Raw genomic sequence first — 18,745 nt, 5'->3', positions numbered from 1 at the left:
GAATTTCTGCTCACAGGACTCCACAGCTTAGAGGGAACATTGAACCTAACATGGGAAAAGGTACACAGGACATAAAATAACAAAGAGCTATTATGCCTACATCCTTGCAGCTAAAAGGTAAAAACGGGAAGAGCCGAATGGCGTCTCCTTCTCTGGTCAGAACAAAGAACGGGAGGAGAAGCCCATATGCTAAATACTTTGATACCTTGGTTTCCAATCAGACTAGCAAATTAGCTCCAAAGTTCCCGGGCATTCTCTTGTCTAAACAGATTGGTTACAAACAAGCATGTGACTTGACAAACATCATTAACCCTGTAAATACTGAAGTGTTTTGACTTGTAACACCCAACACAAAGAATTTCCCAACCTGGAGTTGGCAACTTTAGGGAGCTTGCAGAGGATGGGGTTTGGGAGGGGAGGGATCTCAGCAGGGTCCACCCGTCAAAGCAGCCATTTCCCTTCAGAGGAGCTGGTCTCTGTCGCCTGGAGATCAGTTTTCATTCCGGGAGATCTCCGGGCCCCACCTGGAGGTTGGCAACCACAAGTCAAGTAACAACATGGTAGAAAGGACAGCAGCACTTCAGACCACAGTGAGAATGTTATCAGATGTTAAATACTCCCTTCCGCATAGAAAAACAGCACAGCAAACGAGGAGAAAGGAAAGAGAAGGGTTTCCCTCCAATGGCCTAGCTTTTTAGCTGCGGGGAGTTCTTGACGTAAAGGAACATTCCAAGCTGGGATCTTCTAGCTGCAGCCTGAAGTGGTACAGCCTGTTTTGAACTCAGGTTCAAATCAGCAGTCTGCCTTGGAAGCTTCTGGGGTGACCCTGGCCCAGTCACACACTCTCTCTCTCTCTCTCTCAGCCTAGCCTACCTCACAGGGTTGTTGTGAGAATAAAATGGGGATGGGGAGAATGATGAACGCGGCCCGATCTCCCTGATGGAAGGGAGGGATTTAAAAAAATCTACGAAATAAATATCTGCCATCCCCGGGATCCTTTTCACGAAGGAGATTAAATAGGGTTGCCAGGTACCCCCCCCAAGTAACTGGCGGGAGATTGGGGGGGGGGTAAGGTTGCGAGATCCAGGTTGGGAAACTCCTGGAGATTTGGGGGTGGAGCCTGGGGAGGACAGGGACCTCAGTGGGGCACAGTGCCATAGAGTCCACCCTCCAAAGCGTCCATTTTCTCAAAGGAAACTGATCTCCGTGGCTTGGATATGAGCTGTTATTCCGGGGGATCCCCAGGCCCCACCTGGAGGCTGGCATCCCTAGGAGAACATCATGTTCCACAAGTGCTTATGAATTTCTAACTCACGGCTATCTCAGCAGTCCCCCGCATAGCATTCAATATTTCGAAGACCTATACTTTGTAAAATGTCTTTTATCGTCTACCTCTTTCTTTTGGGGATTCAGACCTCTACTACCTCCCTTTGTTCTGCTGTGAAGGCTTTGGTTGTAAAACGGGGCAGGAAATGCGACAGTAAATAAAATTAAAAGACAATAAATGCTTTGCAAGGAGCATTTTGCCAGGAACTTTTTACAGCTGTGCGAGAACAGCCGTAATAAAAAACACATTGGCAAAATGTTCTGTTCTTTGACTCATAAGCGTCCAACATAATTGTTGTTTTAGATTCATTTGCCTTCTCTAACAGTGTGATCCAAAGCAGAAAGGGGATGTGCTGCAAAGTGATTGGCTGGCTCCTAGGATTGCCAATCTCCAGGAGTGGCCGGGAGATCTCCCAGAATCACAAGAGATCGCTGGACCTCTAAGCTGAGTTAGTGTGAGGTGGCTCACAGTTTTGTAGCCTCCAGCTCACACGTTTTTGTCTTAGCTCAGGAAGGAGGGCTCCAGAGCAAACTAATTGATGCAGCAGCTGAATCGCTCGCTCACAACGGTAATGCCAGTAGCTCACAAAGTAGAATTTTTGCTCACAAGACTCCACAGCTTAGAGGGAGCATTGCTCCGGACCACAGAGATCAGTTCCCCTGGAGAAAACACCTTCTTTGGAGGGTGGATCCCCTGTGGCATTCAGGGCTGGCTTCAGCTTATTTTGCCCCCTAGGAAAGGATCCCTTCTGCCCCCCCCCCCGTGCGCCCACCAATTTTCAAAAATAAATGCATTTTAAGAAGAATGAAAAACACAACTAATCAAGAAACTCTCAGAGTATGGGGCTGGGTGCAGTTTGGTGCCCCTAAGGGCCGTCCCGCTCTAGGCGATCGCCTAGTTCGCCTAGTGCATGAGCCGGCCTTGGTGGCATTATTTTCCCACTGAGGTCTCTCCCCAAACACCACATTTCCTAAGACTCCACCCCCAAATCTCCAGGAATTTTCCAACCCAGAGTTGGCAACCATACTTGCTCTTTGTCTATCTTTACCCATACAAAAGTTTCTGTTGCAAAAGTCAACAAAAAAGTCAAGAGTTCAGCCTGTTCCCGCAGGAGACGGGGTGTGATTAATTCCGCACTTTACATACCGCCGTTATGTGGTCTCTCTCTCTGAATGCCACTGATTAGTGCTGATTCCAAATGTATGATTAGCATTGCAAAACATGCTCTGTTGTATGGATTTTTGGGAACAGAAGAATTTATTTAGCATCTTGGGTGAGAAAGATGACAGAACCTCCACGGTTCTGTTTTAATTTGACTGCACTGACTATCACTCCTCTCTCAGGGCTGATAGAGGGGAAAGCTGTTGATATATAATTAAAAATCGGCTGCTCAAATCACATCACCTTCCATCGGGGCATTTAACGGAGTGAAAGACTCTCCTCTTAAAATATCATTTGATGTTCCTTTTATGCTCCGGCTGCAGCTAGCATAAATGTTCTCTCTTAGATGTTACCTTTCCGAAGAAGAGGACGTCTCTTCTTTCATCTGGCCTCCTCCTGTTCCCAGTGAATAGGAGATTTTGCTATTCAGGTGGCCGGTCCTCAATTTTTAATGAGTCCCCAGCATCGGGCTCCTCTTTGAATCTGGCTGCTTCCTCGTCCCCGGCCACCCCATGGTTCTCTGTTTCTTGTGCAAACACAAAGCGGCAGTGCTGGAATGACTCGCTTTATTTTTACGGAACAGTTCAGCCCTTGAATGTTATTGTCTCTGTGTAATAGCAAGCTATTTTTAAATGTTGCAGAGAGCATTCGTTAGGACAAAAGTCAAGATATTTCTTTTGAGAAATCTCCATTAAAGGGCCCTCATCAAAATAGTTCTGACAGAACAACGGGGACCATTTTATACCATTGTACGGAGTAGATGTGACAGGTCTTTGGATATTATAGCTTTGGAAAAAGTGCAGAAAAGGGCAACTCGAATGATAAAGGGGTTGGAACACTTTCCCTATGAGGAAAGGTTAAGGCGCTTAGGGCTCTTTAGCTTGGAGAAACAACGACTGAGGGGTGACATGATTGAGGTTTATAAGATTATGCATGGGAAAGAGCAGGTAGAGAAAGAGGTACTTTTCTCCCTTTCTCACAATACAAGAACTTGTGGGCACTCCATGAAATTGCTGAGCGGTCGGGTTAGAACGGATAAAAGGAAGTACTTCTTCACCCAAAGAGTAATTAACACTTGGAATTCACTGCCACAGGAGGTGGTGGTGGCGGCTACAAGCATGGACGGCTTCAAGAGGGAATTAGATAAGCATATGGAGCAGAGGTCCATCAGTGGCTATTAGCCACAAGGTATACATAGGGACTCTGGGGCAAGTGATGCTCTGTCATCTTGGTGCTTGGGGGGGTCAACAGTGGGAGGGCTTCTAATGTCCTAGCCCCACTGGTGGACCTCCTGAGGGCACCTGGTATTTCTGGCCACGGTGTGACACAGAGTGTTGGACTGGATGGGCCTTTGGCCTGATCCAACATTGGCATCTCTTATGTTCTTATGTCTTTATGACAATGGCTTCTTGAAATGTAAGCCGTGCTTAATCCAGGATTACCTGTGGGATCCACTCTGGTTTTGATAGGGTATGCTGCCAACATACCTGACCTCGATGGCTCAGGCTAGCACCATCTCATCAGATCTCAGAAGCTAAGCAGGGTCAGCCCTGGTTAGTGCTAGGATGGGAGGCCACCAACAAAATCCAGGGTAGCTATGCAGAGCCAGGCAATGGCAAATCAACTCTGAAGTATCCTGCCTTAAAAGCCCCATGGGGGGGTCACTGTAATTCAACTGTGATTTCACAGCACTTTATACACACACGTGTGCTACCACCTATAACAGGTGTATGCCCTTCATCAACATCATCTCCATCTTATCTGGAATGTATTTCAGTCTGTTTACCCTAATCCACTGAGTCAAAAAACTAATTCCAGGCAGAAAGGAGTGATCCTTGTTTGTTTGGTTTTTTAATATTTGTTTTTATTAATTTTTAACAGCGTAAACACAGCAAAATTAGACACAAAGAGCAATTACCGGCTCAATTAAACAGCTTTTCTTGCAGAACTCCCACAGTATCACAGTAAAGTCAAACATTTGTATAGACTAAGTACCAAACAGTTAAAAGAACAACAGCTTCTTGTATAGTGGTTTTTTTGGAACTGTTTCACTATTTTCTAAATAACTAATAATAGGAAACCATACTGCCTGAAACCACTTTTGGTATTTCTCTGATTGCACGGCTGAGGAGTTAGAAGAGGTGCGCCCATAAATAAAGCGTTCCCAGATTTTATTCTGCCAGCATGTTATTGTCGGAACATTTTTTTTGCTTCCATTTTTGTGCAATTGTTAATTTTGCCAACATCAGTAAGGTCGATACTAATGTTTCCAAGCTTTTTCTGCTCACAGTTGTGCGTCATGTCTCCAGAAAGATAGATTCTAAAATGCAGGGTAAGACAATCTCAACTATTAATGCAATTTGTTGAATTATCTGTGTCCAGTAACCTTTTATTAGTGGACAGGACCACCAGCAGTGCACAAAGTCCGCAGAGTGATCCTTGTTGAGCCTGTGGGGACTTTTAGAAGTCTGAGAATGGGTAGTGTGGTGGGCACAGTTACAAAATGGCTGCCGTGGAGGGCTGCTGAGGGAGACGTCACAAAATGTTGGGTGCTCCCTACAGACACAAAGATGATGTCTCCCGGGCTCTTCCCTCAGTGTAGTTGAAGAAAAGCAGGACTGGAGAACTAATGTATCGGAGATCCTTATTTGAGGGAATGGATCGTGGTTATTTATTTATTTATACTTTCAGCTTGTATCCCGCTCAAACCCCCCAAGGGGTTACAGTTACCCTTTATCCCTATCTATGGCCACATATAGTCAGGGGTGGGGACTGCCCTACCAGCACCCAGTGGAGGGACTTGCTGTTCTTCTCTTTTCCCGGTTCGGCTTATTGTCAGCTCGGCTTTCGGTTTTGGCTCCTTTTCTTCTCTTCCAGTGGTCTTTGGCATTGGCTGTATTCGGCGGGCCCATCTGGCGCGCGGTTCGCATCAGCGCGGCTTCGGCTCTATCCATATTGGCTCCGCTGCGCCTGCGCCTTGACGTCCTTTGCGTCTTCTGGCTCCGCCTTCCGCCGATGTCCGATCCACCGCTGGTGTTGCGCCTCCTTGCTGCCACTCATCCCCATTGCACTCGTCGCCACCGCCGCTCATCATTCTGCCCTCGCTGCCCGCCGCCGCGTTCCTTATCTCCGTCTCCAGGAAGCTACTGTTGCTGTCTTAGTGGGTCTGAAATAGCGCAATAGAAAAGAGCAAGAGTCCAGTAGCACCTTAAAGACTAACAAAATTTGTGGCAGGGGAGGAGTTTTTGTGAGTCACTGCTCACTTCTTCAGATACAGTGAGAATGGGAGTCCATCTGTCCTATTTATTGGAAAGTGGAGTGATTTCAGATGCCGAATAACATTAGCAGGCAATGATATGCAGAGAGGTAGTAGGCATGGATTAATGGACACAAGTCTGACATCAGAAACCACAACATTAAAAAAAAACTGGGGGAACATTTTAATCTTCCAGGACATTCGGTTGCTGACCTAAAAGTAGCAGTTCTCTTACAAAGGAATTTCAAAGGGAGAGACTGCTGAATTGCAATTGATAATGACGCTCAAGACAATGCATCCTCCTGGACTGAACGGAGAGTTAGGTTTCCTGTCTCATTACCAGTGCTGATTTCTCCATGCCTACTACCTCTCTGCATATCACACCTAATCCAATCACACCTGCTCTTGTCATTTGCCTGCTAATGTCATTCGGCATCTGAAATCACTCAACTTTCCAATGAGTAGGACAGATGGCCTGACATTCTAGCTGTATCTGAAGAACTGAGCAGTGTCTCATGAATTGTGACCCTGCCACAAATTCTGTTAGTCTTTAAGGCGCTCCTGGACTCTTGCTCTTTTCTGCTGCTACAGACAAACACAGCTACCCACCTTCATCTGAAACAAGGCAAGTCTCCCAAAGGAAGCTGTACTGGTTCTTGGGACAGATGGGAAGCCAGAGAAACCAGGGCTATTTTGGGGCAGGAACGCACAGGAACGGAGTTCCGGCTGGCTTCAGAGTTGGCCACGCCCACTACAGCCAAAACCTCTGCATGTGTGGCTACAGAGGGAAGGCCTGGAGGGCGACCCCCCCCTGGCGACTCTGAGGCTGGCGGGCTGGGGGGCCCCTGGAAGGATCGGGAAGGGATTTAAATGCCTCCCCATGCATTCCGCGGCCTGTCCAAAGGCCGGCTTTCCTGGGCTCCCCAGCCAAGGGAAGGCATGGGGTGTGGCCTAATATGCTAATGAGCTGCACCGTCGGGGGTGTGGCCTAATATGTCAATGAGTGTCTGCTGTTGGGTGTGACCTATTATGCTAATGAGTTCCTGCTGGGCTTTTTCTGCAAAAAAAAAAGCCCTGAGAGAAACTAAGAGAAAACTGAAGATGTGAGCAGAGTAAGGGGTTAGGTTGCCAACTCTGGGTTGGGAAGTTCCTGAGCACAGAGCCTGGGAGGGACCTCCGTGGGGTACAATGCCATAGAGTTCACCCTCTAAGCAGCCATTTTCTCCAGGGGAGCTGATCTCTGTAGTGAGATCAGTTAAAATTCTTAGAGGTCTCCAGGCCCCACCTGGAGGTTGTCAATCCTCATAAGGAGTGGGATCGGGTCTGCTCTTCCAAAAGATGCTTACTAAAATGGAGGGCAGATACCTTCTTAGGGCTGATTCTTTTCTTTGTCGAATATCTTGCAAGCAGCAGTCCAGTGGCTCCTAGCACATCTTAGCCAAGGCAACTATTTTACATAGATAAGACAACGGCATCGGAGGATGTGGCATTAATCGCCTCCCTGAGATTTGAGTTGATAACGGCCTGTTCTAGCTTTGTGACCTGACCCCTTCCCCAGATTCCCACATCGAGACCATTATCTGTTCAGATCAAGCGGCTTCCGCTTTACCAAACAACAAAACATTATTTTGTATGCAGACGCCATGATGTGATCTTTCTAAATGCCAATGCCATCGTTTCGGCTGCGTTCTGGAGTCTCTTGAATAATTCTCACTCATTTGGAACCCGGCTGGTTTCCCAACTTCTCACGACTTCCACTCTAAGCATAGTCAAAATAACAACGTTTGAGTCCAGCCGCGGCACCTTTAAGATCGACAGAGTTTAATTCCAGGGGTGAGCTTCCGTGTGTAGGCACACTTCTTCGGATACTGTTAAATAGTGGGTTCCATGGAGGAGGAGACTCCAAGTCTAGTGATCAGCTCTACTTTATTCAGTGATTTCAGCAAGACCAGGACTGTAGACCGGAGCCTCAGTTCGGTTATATTGCCTGCAGTGGCCACACCCCAACACACCCCACTCCCAGGGCTTTTTTTGTAGAAAAAGCTTTTTAGGAACTCATCAGCATAATAGGCCACACCCAACAGCAGGAACTCATTAGCATATTAGGTCACACCCCTGACAGCACAGCTCATTAGCATATTGGGCCACACCCCATGCCTTCCCTTGGCTTGCCCGGGCAAGCTGGCCCTTGGACAGGCTGGGGAAGGCACGGGGAGGCATTTAAATGCCTCCCCAATCCTTCCAGGCCCCTTCCTGGCCCGCCCACCTTGGAGTTGCCGGGGGGGGGGTCACTCTCCAGGCCTTCCCTCTGTAGTCACGCACACAGAGGTTTTGGCTGTAGTGGGCGTGGCCAACTCTGAAGCCGGCCGGAACTCCGTTCCTGTGCGTTCCTGCCCCAAAATAGCATGGGCTCCGAGTATTAAGCGACCTGACGAAGCATTGAGGGAAACAGATTGTTTACCTGGAAATCTGTAGTCGCACGACAATTGTTGGAAGCAGCAGCAGCAGCAGCACTGCATGATGTAAAATAAACAAAAAGAAGCAGCAGCAAATTCATGGACTGTAATTGGACTTGAATCCATTTTTCACAGTGAGCACTGGTGGGGTGCAACCTTGGTTGAGTCACTGGGGTCCATTTGTGGCTGGAACCACCTGAAGGTGGGCAACACTACATGGAGAGCTATTGAAGAGTGAACACATCAAGAGATTGCTAAACTGAAGGAATTCAGCTGTGGACCAAGACTGAAAGACTGCAGACAATACTAGTCTGAGAAGAGACCTGTTTTGGGATCATAGAACCCTGTTGCTCCAACTGTTTGTCGTAATGGCTTCACTTTAATGCCTGTTGCGCCAGAGTCATGCCTTTCTGTTTAGAAACATACTCAGTGAATTGTTACGATTAGGCTGGGGAGGGTTTATGTGGCATCAGCTGGGAAATTTATATGATTTTAGGGTAAGTAATATTCCCCAAATTTATCATATTCATGTAGATGGAACCTTTTTATGATGCTGTAAACTTTATAAAGCCTTGCGGAGGAGTCGGTGTATAAATTGAATCGATCCGTCATCTCTTGCCCTTCGCCAGCCAGTTTGCCTCAGCTAAAGCCCGAGGGGGTTCTTTCAGTCCTAGCTTTAGATGCTGATCTGGGCATCGTGAATACATCAGAGGCTGACAGGCAAGGGCTTTGAGAAAATCAAATTAATTGCTTAACGAATCTGTCTATGGCTCCAGAAAATGCCAGGGGCGATCTGGTGGCTTTTAAGAACATCAGAGAAGCCCTGTTGGATCAGGCCGATGGCCCATCCAGTTCAACACGCTATGCCACACAGTGGCCAAAACCCAGGTGCCATCAGGAGGTCCACCAGCGGGGCCAGAACTCCAGAAGCCCCCCCCCACTGTTGCCCCCCAAGCACCAAGAATACAGAGCATCACTGCCCCAGACTTGTAGGGAGGGAGAAAAGCATTGGATTTCATCTGTTTCACATGATGTAAAAATATACCATGCATGTAAGAGACATACCAAAGTCACAGAAACACCCTATTTTAACCTACCTCAAAACATTAGAGAAAGGGACTGGTGGAAATCCAGGAGAATAACACCCCTCCACACACAGACTTTTGTAAATCACTGCCCCTCCGATGCTGTTCCAGTTGATGGTGGAGGAGAGCACCCATGGTAGCGGGTTTAAATTACAGGTGGGAGGTTATTAGTGAGGTCTGAGGAAAAACTTTAACAGTAAGGGTGTGTGTGTGTGTTCAATGGTAGAATCAACTACCCAGGGATGCGGTGGGCTGGGTTGGGGTCTCCTTCCTTGGGGGTTTTAAAGCAGAGGCCCAATGTCCATTTATTAGGGATGCTTCTTTGCACAGAGTTATCCAAATGTGGAATTCGCTGCTAGGAGACGCAGTGATGACCAAAGGCATAAACAGCTTTACAAGGGGATTAGACAGATTCATGGAGGTCTATCTGTCACAACTCACGACTAGCCAGAGAGACTAAAGGGAACCTCCACGGTCAGAGGCAGTTACCACCTCTGGAATAGCAGTGCCAAGAGGCAACACTGGGGGAAGCCCTCAGCCTCTGTGCCCTTCTGTTCTCCGTCAAGAACTGGTTGGCCACTGTGTGAGACAGGATGCTGGACTAGACGGACCACTGGTCTGATCCAGCAGGTCTCTTCTTATGTGCTTATCAAGGAAAGGCCTCAGCCTCTCCACCCTGTTGTTGGCCGTCCAGAGGAACTGGTTGGTTCTGTGTGAGACAGGATGCTGGACTAGACGGACCAGTGGTCTGACCCAGCAGGGCTCTTCTTATGTGCTTATCAAGGGAAGGCCTCAGCCTCTCTGCCCTGTTGCTGGCCGTCCAGAGGAACTGGTTGGTTCTGTGTGAGACAGGATGCTGGACTAGACGGACCAGTGGTCTGACCCAGCAGGGCTCTTCTTATGTGCTTATCAAGGGAAGGCCTCAGCCTCTCCGCCCTGTTGTTGGCCCTCCAGAGGAACTGGTTGGCCACTGTGTGAGACAGGATGCTGGACTAGATGGACCAGTGGTCTGATCCAGCAGGTGGTTTCTAATGTTCTTAGGTTGCTGGACTAGATACACCATTGGTCTGATGCAGCAGAGCTGCTCTTATGTTTTTATGAATAAAAACCAGACACTGGACTACATTTTTCAGTTGTGTTGCAATTTCGAAACCCACAGCCAACAGATTTCTACTGGCAGGCTTTCCGCTGATGTAGAAAAGGTCCTTATTTATTAATCGGAACATTATGTACAGATAAAGACAAGCCACTGGGAGCCTTCCAGGGATGCAACCAATAAATATAGGCCACCAGCTGTGTCTCGATAAGGAGGGAGCTATAACTGTTCAAGGACATTCTCTTTGGCTGAGAGCCGTCGTTTTTCTTCCAGCAAGGCATGGTACCGTCTTCGAGTGGTCTCGATTTCACTTTGCATTGAAGCGATTTCTGCGGCCAAGCGGATTCCTGGGGGAGAGAGATAGGCAGGCTGGATTAAGTGTTGCATTATGGAACAGAATTTGGGTTTACCTCCCTCTAGGGAGAGCAGATCCAGTTGAAGGACGCCAAGAAACAAGATCTTGGAACTTTGCCCCTCTGGTGACAAGAGAAGCGGCTTTGCTTATGGAGAGGACGGGCAACGGGGACTGTCCCAACATGGCACTTCTTTTACTAAAGGGATTTGACTGCCACCATCTGGCGCACAGGGCGTTCACCAAAGATATGCAAGGGCAGAGCGGCATCCCTATCAGCACCCCAAGTGCGGCTCGCTGTCAATGGCAGCTTTCGACTGAGTACCAGACGCTCCCAACCATGTGTTACTCTGTGACTCTTCCACCTTCTACTGTCCCAGGGCACTTTTAAAATTTATTTATTGTATCTATGAATCGCTGAATCCCTGCCGCGGCAGGGCTCTGGGTGATGTACGAAAGCCATAGAACAAAGACAAGATAAAACCAGTTCAAAGATTAATAAATTATTTCAGCAATCAGATGGCAAATAATTAATCAATCCCCATTCCAACAGCCGACTGCTTCGTGGGCGGGGGGAGGGCGAGACAGGTGTAAATGACAGACAACAGAGAAGAGTGCCAGCCAAGATGGAACCGTCGCTGTCCTCAGCCAAAAGCCTGGAAGAGCCCCTCTGCCTTGCAGCCCTGTGGAATTGCATCAGATCGTGCAGGGCCCTGGTGGTACTTGAGAGTTCCACCAGGTTGGGGCCAGGACCGAAAAGGCCCTGCCCCTAGGCGAGGACAACTGAATGTCTTTAGGGCCAGGGAGCACAAGCAGACTGCTGTCTAAGTAGCGCAACGCTCTCCCAGGGGCATAACGGAGACGGTCCTGTAGGTATGACGACGTTTCCAGCGCAACTTGACATTTGCAGTGGCGACTAGGGCCGATCCAACAGGGCTTGTCCGCAGAGATATTGACGGTTAATTTTTATCTATTTAGATAGGTATACCCTGCTTCTCTCCCCAGCCCCAAAGCAGGCGATCACAATGTTCTCCTCTACTCCATTTTATCCTCACAGTATGCTCCCTTCTAAGCTGTGGAGTCTTGTGAGCAAAAATTCTACTTTGTGAGCGACTGGCATTAAAGTTGAGAGCGAGCGATTGGGCTGCTGCATAGTTTGCTCTGGCGCCATCCTTCCTGAGCTAAGACAAAAATGTGTGAGCCGGAGGCTAAAAAACTGAGAGCTGGCTCACACAAACTCAGCTTAGAGGGAACACTGGTAACAACCCTGCAAGGTAGGTCAGGCTGAGAGAGAGAGAACACCTGGCCCAGGGCCACCCAGCAAGCTTCCACTGCAGGGTGGGAATCTGACCCTGGGACTCCCAGATCTGAATCCAACCCTCTGACCACCGCACACCACACCGGCTGCCTGAAGGGCAGCTACTGGCTCCAGTGATCCAAACGGCTGCTTCCAACAGTAGCCAGAAGAAAAGGCTGCGCATCACTAGTCTTCTCTTACTTCTATGGGGGTATAGATGAGACTGGGAAGAAGGGGAAGAGGTGAGGTTGGAGGTGGTGGTAACCAACGCTCCGTCTGAGCTGTGGAGTCTTGTGAGCAAAAATTCTACTTTGTGAGCTACCGGCATTAAAGTGGTGAGCGAGCGATTTGGCTACTGCATACATTCGTCTGCTCTGGAGCCCTCCTTCCTGAGCTAAGACAAAAATGTGTGAGCCGGAGGCCAAAAAACTGTGAGCCAGCTCACACTAACTCAGCTTAGAGGGAACCCTGGTGGTAACTGATTCTGGTTTCTCACCTTCTTGGAAGGTCTTTTGCGCCTGTCGCAGGCTCTGGGGCACTAGGATCCCAAACCAAGTTAGAGGGTCTTGCTTCCCTAACTTCTCAGCAGGCTGGGAGATTTCTTCCTGGGGTTGGACCGGAGCCTCTGTTTTCTCTGCACCCTTCCGCCGTCGTAGAACTGAAAGATAAAACGATACCTTCAGCACAGGCAGCTTGGAGAAGAGAGATTCAGCCCTAATACCACATGAAACCACAAGCAGCAGCATCTTTTCAGAAGGTTCAGGGAAATGTGCTCTGCTATCTCAGAGTCTTCTGGTTGCAGAACAGACCAATGCTTGGTCGAAGCCAAATTTCTCAATGGCCAGTTTTTACATGTTTGTTTGGATTTTTTTAATAGCTTTTTTATTATTATTATTATTTTAAATTAAAATAAGGATATAGGAAAACAAGGGAAAAGGGGGAGATATTGATATTATAACAATCTAGAACTTATAACAAGGATGATCAACATCAGAGTAAATACAGAGCATTTAACACAGACATTTAAAGTACATACGATTAGGAAGATTTTTATATACTATATACATTTATTATTAAAGCCTAGCCTTTATTACCATTAGTTACTATTAATATTAATAGTCTAGTAACTGTTAGACATTGATTATTATACGTTAAATTACATCTTAATACCTACGGCTGTCATAATCTAACTATAATCAAGGAATACATTTTAAGAGCATTTCTAAGAATAAGGATACCAATAAACTAGGTTCATGTACGCATCAAAAACTAATTTTGTATCTTGAATAGAGCATTATTTCAGAAAACACGTATATTTATATCACTGTAGTATTATACCTATAACAACCTTAATTATATTATTGCCCAAGCTATCATTATACTGATGGAAAAATAAAAAGTATTATAGTAACTTTAATACAAGTCACTCATATTTCATCTTTACTCATAATAAGCATAATAATTTGCTCATTTTTTTCAAATTCTCTGACTGGTCTTTTATTTATATAGTTAATTTGGCCATAATTGCATATTCTGTCATTTTTAATGTGCAAAAAGAAAAATACAGAAAATATAATGCATTGCTTTGTAACAGAATGACTACATAAGTGTCAATAAAAATATTAAATTTTAGTCCATTATTAAAGTTAATTCCTCATTACCAGTAATGAAATGCTTATTTAAAAAAAGGAACAGAAAAAAATTACAAGTGTTAAAAAACCTACAAAATTCACATGGCTTTTGTTCCTTCTTGTATTTTCATTCTTTGTTTGCTTAGATTTCTTTTGTGAACTCTACTGTAGGATGCTGATATACCAATATATAATTTCACTAGGATAGCAGACCGTAAGGATTCATTTTATATACTTGTTATTACGGCTTGAGGGGCTGAGGCCTGGAATGAAGATTTTTATTCCACAACATTTTACAATTATGACACTGAACGGGGTACTTCTGATTTCTGTTGCTTATATTTTTCCTTGCAATGACGACAAAGAAATCCTTGGCTTTTAATATCTACTCAGCGGGGAGTAGCAAGTTCCACTATATCTAATATTCATCATGGCCCTCAATGCAGATCGTTAAATCAACAAATCTGAGACAGCCTCCAGGTTTGCACAAAAGCCTGAATGGGAGGGGAAAAAGACAGGAATTTTTGAAATTTTTGGAAACCTTTACCTTACAGGGTGAAAAGTCAAAATCTTGCAGTGCTAGATGGTGAGATCTCGGCTGCCACTTTTATGGTTGCTTAGCAACCTGATAAACAGGCAAAGGCAGGGAAGAAGGAAGGGTGAGCAGGGTGCCACTGTAGGGGAGAGCAGTTGGTGTCATAAGTGAATGGGGCAAGCAAGGCAAGTAATGAGAAAAACAGCAAGTAAACAGGAGGAGGCAGGGTGGTATGGGTTGGGCTCTGGAGCATGCCCAGTAGGGGCTTTCTCAAGTCCCGACCTTTATTTCCTAGTTGTCCCAACCAGAAAGCCTTAAAATCTTTGGGTGCATTCAGTCACCTTGGTCCATGGGGCCAATTTCCTCAACGGCTGCTGTATTTTCAGCCTTTGAAGTATCCGCAGCTTCCGAGACCACATGAAACTCCACCTGACCTTCTTTATTCTTTCTAGATTGAGCAGAAAAACAGAAAGATGGAACACCGAGCATATACTCTAGCAATAGGTCATCCTCGGGCTTTAGGTAGCAGGGATCCCAGTATTTTAGTGATCATTTTCAGTGTAATTATGTCATTAAGTGGGTACCAAAATCTGGAAAAAAAATCAACAGTACCATCTCTAAGAGGAGTTATACTCATCTGAGTCAAGTGAAGTCAATAGGGCTTAGAATGGTGTAACTCTGCATAGGATGGCTCTGGAACAGCTCCAGTTCCAGTCAAGATGCCTCCAGCGGCAAGGAAGATAAGCGACAAGGCAAAAACAAAATCCACGTTCCACCTTTTACTGGTGGTGGAAAGTGCTGCCAAGTTGCAGCTGACTTACGGCAACCCGCAGAGTCTTCACGGCAACAGATGTTCAGGGGTGGTTGGCCACTGCTTGCCTCTGTGTAGCAACCCTGGTATTCCTTGGAGGTCTCCTGTCCAAGTGTTAATCAGGGCCAACCCCGCTTAGCTTCCAAGATCTAATGAGATCGGGCTAGCCTGGGTTAACCAAGTCAGGGCAACACATTTTATTAGGACCAACTAAATGGACACAAAAGATTGCGCAAGCTTCCAAGCTCACCAGGACTCTTTGTCAAGCTGGACGTTCCAGAAGTTAAAAAAAAGATAAAGAGTAGAAAGCAGTTCCGTCAGGCCGTGGTGTTATAAGGTCTGGCCTTAGATGCAACTAGGTGATTGCTGGCCTGGTGTCATCTTTCAGCAAGGTCTCTGAGAGGCAGAATTCAGTCCACGTTGTACAATCTCTGTTTTCTCATAGGACTCACAATACAAGAACTCATGGGCACTCCATGAACGGATAAAGGGAAGTACTTCTTCACCCAAAGAGTGATTAACACTTGGAATTCACTGCCACAGGAAGTGGTGGCGGCTAGAAGCATGGACGGCTTCAAAAGGGGATTAGATAAGCATATGGAGCAGAGGTCCATCAGTGGCTATTAGCCACAAGGTATAGATAGGGACTCTGGGGCAAGTGATGCTCTGTCTTCTTGGTGCTTGGGGGGGTCAACAGTGGGAGGGCTTCTAATGTCCTGGCCCCACTGGTGGACCTCCTGATGGCACTGGTATTTCTGGCCACTGTGTGATACAGAGTGTTGGACTGGATGGGCCTTTGGCCTGATCCAACATTGGTATCTCTTATGTTCTTATGACTACAGAAACCACCCAAAGTCCATCCAAAATTGTCCCAAATGTCAAACAAGGAACAGGTTAGAACAGATACCTATCTAGGCCTCCAGCATAACCCAGGCTAGCCCGATGTCAACAGATCTCGGAGGCTAAGCAGGGTCGGCCCTGCCAAGTATTTGGATGGGATTCCTCCAAGGAATACCAGGGTCATGACGTGAAGGCAGGCAATGGCAATCTACCTCTGAACGTCCCTTGTCTTGAAAACCTCACCAGGGGTCACCAGAAATCAGCTGTGACTTGACAGCAACGAAAAAGAAAAAGGAAGTCCAGGGGGAAGCTGACATCATTCAGCTCCTAACAGGCTAGTGTATCTATTGCTTTTTAAAACCCCACTTTTCTAAAGAACTCCAGTGTGGTCCTCCATTTGTTTGTCTGTTTATTTGATTTATACCCCACCCTCCCCGCCAAAGCAGGCTCCATCTTTCATGCCCTTTCTACCACCCCCATCGTTCCCAAGTCAAACCCAAGTAGCAAGATTCAGGCCTCGATCCTGCCTTCGCCCCCCTCCCCTCACCTTGTGTTCACTTGCATCAGGGGTGTCATCTGATGCCCATACTGCAGAGCAGAGACAGACTTGTTACCCATGGCATAGCGTGACTTCGAGAGGGAGAACCAGCCCTGAGGACGGAGAGACAGACGAGGTTAGAGAGAAGGCCATCCTGCAGTGGCTACCTACAGAGAGCACCCTGTGTCTGGCTCCCAGGAATAATTCTCCCAAAACTTTGGGAGGGAAGCAAGTGTTACAAAGGCAGTTTCTGCACCAGATCTCCAAAAGCAGCAGCAGACCACATATCCATCACAGTGAGAATAAGAGGACCTGGCCCCACTGGTGGACCTCCTGATGGCACCTGGTATTTTTGGCCACTGTGTGACAGAGTGTTGGACTGGATGGGCCCTTGGCCTGATCCAACACTGGCTTCTCTTATGTTCTTAGGCTGCAGACCCAGACTTATCTGGAAGCTCCCCCTGAACCACGGTCTCACCTGTTCCACCAAGCGGTTAAAAGATTCCCTCTTGGTCTGGAGCGACTCCAGAACATCAAAAAAGTGAAGGATGGTCTGGTCCAGCTCCTCACATACTTCACTTGGTCCCCCATCCTCAGCTGGAGCCATCTGGAATAAAGCCAAGGTATGCAAACTCTCATTTAAGAACATAAGAAGAGCCATGCTGAACCAGAGCAAAGGCCCATCGCATTTAACATTTGGTTCACAAAGTGGCCGAACCCAAATCCCAGAGGCCCACGTTCATTCCCCCTGCCCTGTGGAAGAGGTGAGAGGTAATTTTTTTTTAAAAAAAGCAACCCACAATGTTCGTCTCCTCTATCTGCCGTCTGTCAAGTCTCCACTCCAACTAAATTTGTTTCCCAAGGTCCCATCTTACAGTTAATTCTATGAAAGTTTACATAAGCTGAAGGAACTATGTAAATAATAAGGAATAATCTTCTCATTAGCTCTGTAGCCATAAATTGATTCCTTAAAGGAAGAGAGTATTGTCTACCCATATGTTTTACTCTTCAGCATCTCAAATACAGGAAATGTATTAAAGGGCCCACTGTTGCCACCAAAGGTTGCCAACCTCCAGGTAGGGCCTGGAGATCTTTCACAATTACCACTTATCTCCAGACAACAAAGGTCAGTTCCTCTGGAGAAAAAGGCTGTCTCGGAGAGTGGATTCCATAGCATTATACCCCACTGAGGTCTCTGTCTTCCCTAGGGCTTTACCTCCAGTCTCCAGGAATTTCCCAACCTGAAGTTGGCCACCTTACCTGAGTGGTAGATCCTAGATCAGTAAGAAGAAATGGAGTTCACACAACAAGAAGTATGGACTTCATACAACATACAATTAACTTACAAAAATCACAACCACAAGATGTGGCAATTCCCTGTAACTTAAGTTTTAAAACAAAAACTGGACAAACAAATAAAGGAAAGACCAGCAACTATTAACCAAGCAGAACCTCCATATTCAACAGCACTATGCCCCGAAGAATCTTTCCCCCCCTCTCCCTTCCCCCCTTTTAACATCTAGCCAAACCAAAAGCAGAGTTTTGCAGAGCTTGGAAGTTTGCAGATTGTGCTATACCGACCACGGCCGACCCTGCTTCGCTTCTGAGATCCAGGTCAGGTCACATTTGCCTGGCACCACAATATAAAGTATTGCACGGGTTTTGCTTTTTGCATCATAACCCACAGAGTTTCCCCTCTCCCTCTTTCTTTGCTAAATCCAGCCTGAAGAAGAGCTTTGTTGAAAACAAAAAACTGACCATTTGTAAAAAATTTGTCTTAATGAAGGTTTTATACCTTTGGGGATTTTTCTCCAGTGGCCCACCCTGCAAGCCGTAGACCTTGCTAAGAAAGAAACCCCTGGGCCATCAGCTGTTCTGTTCACGAAAAACTTCCTCCTTCTCTCCGCTGTGTTCCCTTCTAATGCCCTCGGTTCATTTACTTCCTCCTGCCCTCGCTTCACCCTCCCTCTCCACTATTGTTCCCGCCTTTTCCTCCTCAACTACCAATCGAACATCAACAGTGATCCCGTTTTGACCAATCACTTTAGAATGGAGACCAAGAGACCGCAAATCCGGCTTACCCACATTTCATCTCGAGAGGGAGGGGTGGCCATCTTTGTCAAGGGCAGAACTCCGACTGCTACTGAGGCGGTGGACGCCCCGGCGGCCATCTCGAACGAGGTCGGCCGGCCACTTCCCGGAAATGTCTGTAACCGTCCCTCCCCCAAAGAGAGTTCAACAAGAGATGCGCACATCTACCACGGCTCCCAGTGGGGTCTGCCACATGCGGGGCAAAAAGAGGGCGGCACTCATGTTAACGACATGTAATAAAACTGACCAGCGCTGCCAACCTCCAGGTG

At 46.9% G+C, this 18,745-nt stretch overlaps 1 protein-coding gene across 1 annotated transcript; it reads right to left on the bottom strand.

Moving 5' to 3' along the window:
* Positions 1 to 10,476: 10,476 nt before the first annotated feature.
* CCDC115 (coiled-coil domain containing 115) lies at positions 10,477 to 18,280 on the bottom strand. Its single transcript, XM_015406168.1, has 6 exons — positions 18,181 to 18,280; positions 16,864 to 16,992; positions 16,395 to 16,498; positions 14,538 to 14,644; positions 12,527 to 12,688; positions 10,477 to 10,728 (listed from the first exon to the last, which is right to left on the bottom strand). Exons 2-6 carry the CDS (start codon positions 16,990 to 16,992, stop codon positions 10,601 to 10,603), a joined length of 630 nt encoding a protein of 209 aa, XP_015261654.1. The 5' UTR covers positions 18,181 to 18,280; the 3' UTR covers positions 10,477 to 10,600.
* Positions 18,281 to 18,745: the final 465 nt, after the last annotated feature.

This window comes from Gekko japonicus, unplaced genomic scaffold (genome assembly GCF_001447785.1).
Source record: "Gekko japonicus isolate JY-2015 unplaced genomic scaffold, Gekko_japonicus_V1.1 scaffold1076, whole genome shotgun sequence".
Classification (NCBI taxonomy): Eukaryota; Metazoa; Chordata; class Lepidosauria; order Squamata; family Gekkonidae; genus Gekko; species Gekko japonicus.
The sequence above is the reverse complement of the archived record's forward strand: the minus strand, read 5'-3'. Positions and strand labels throughout refer to the sequence as shown.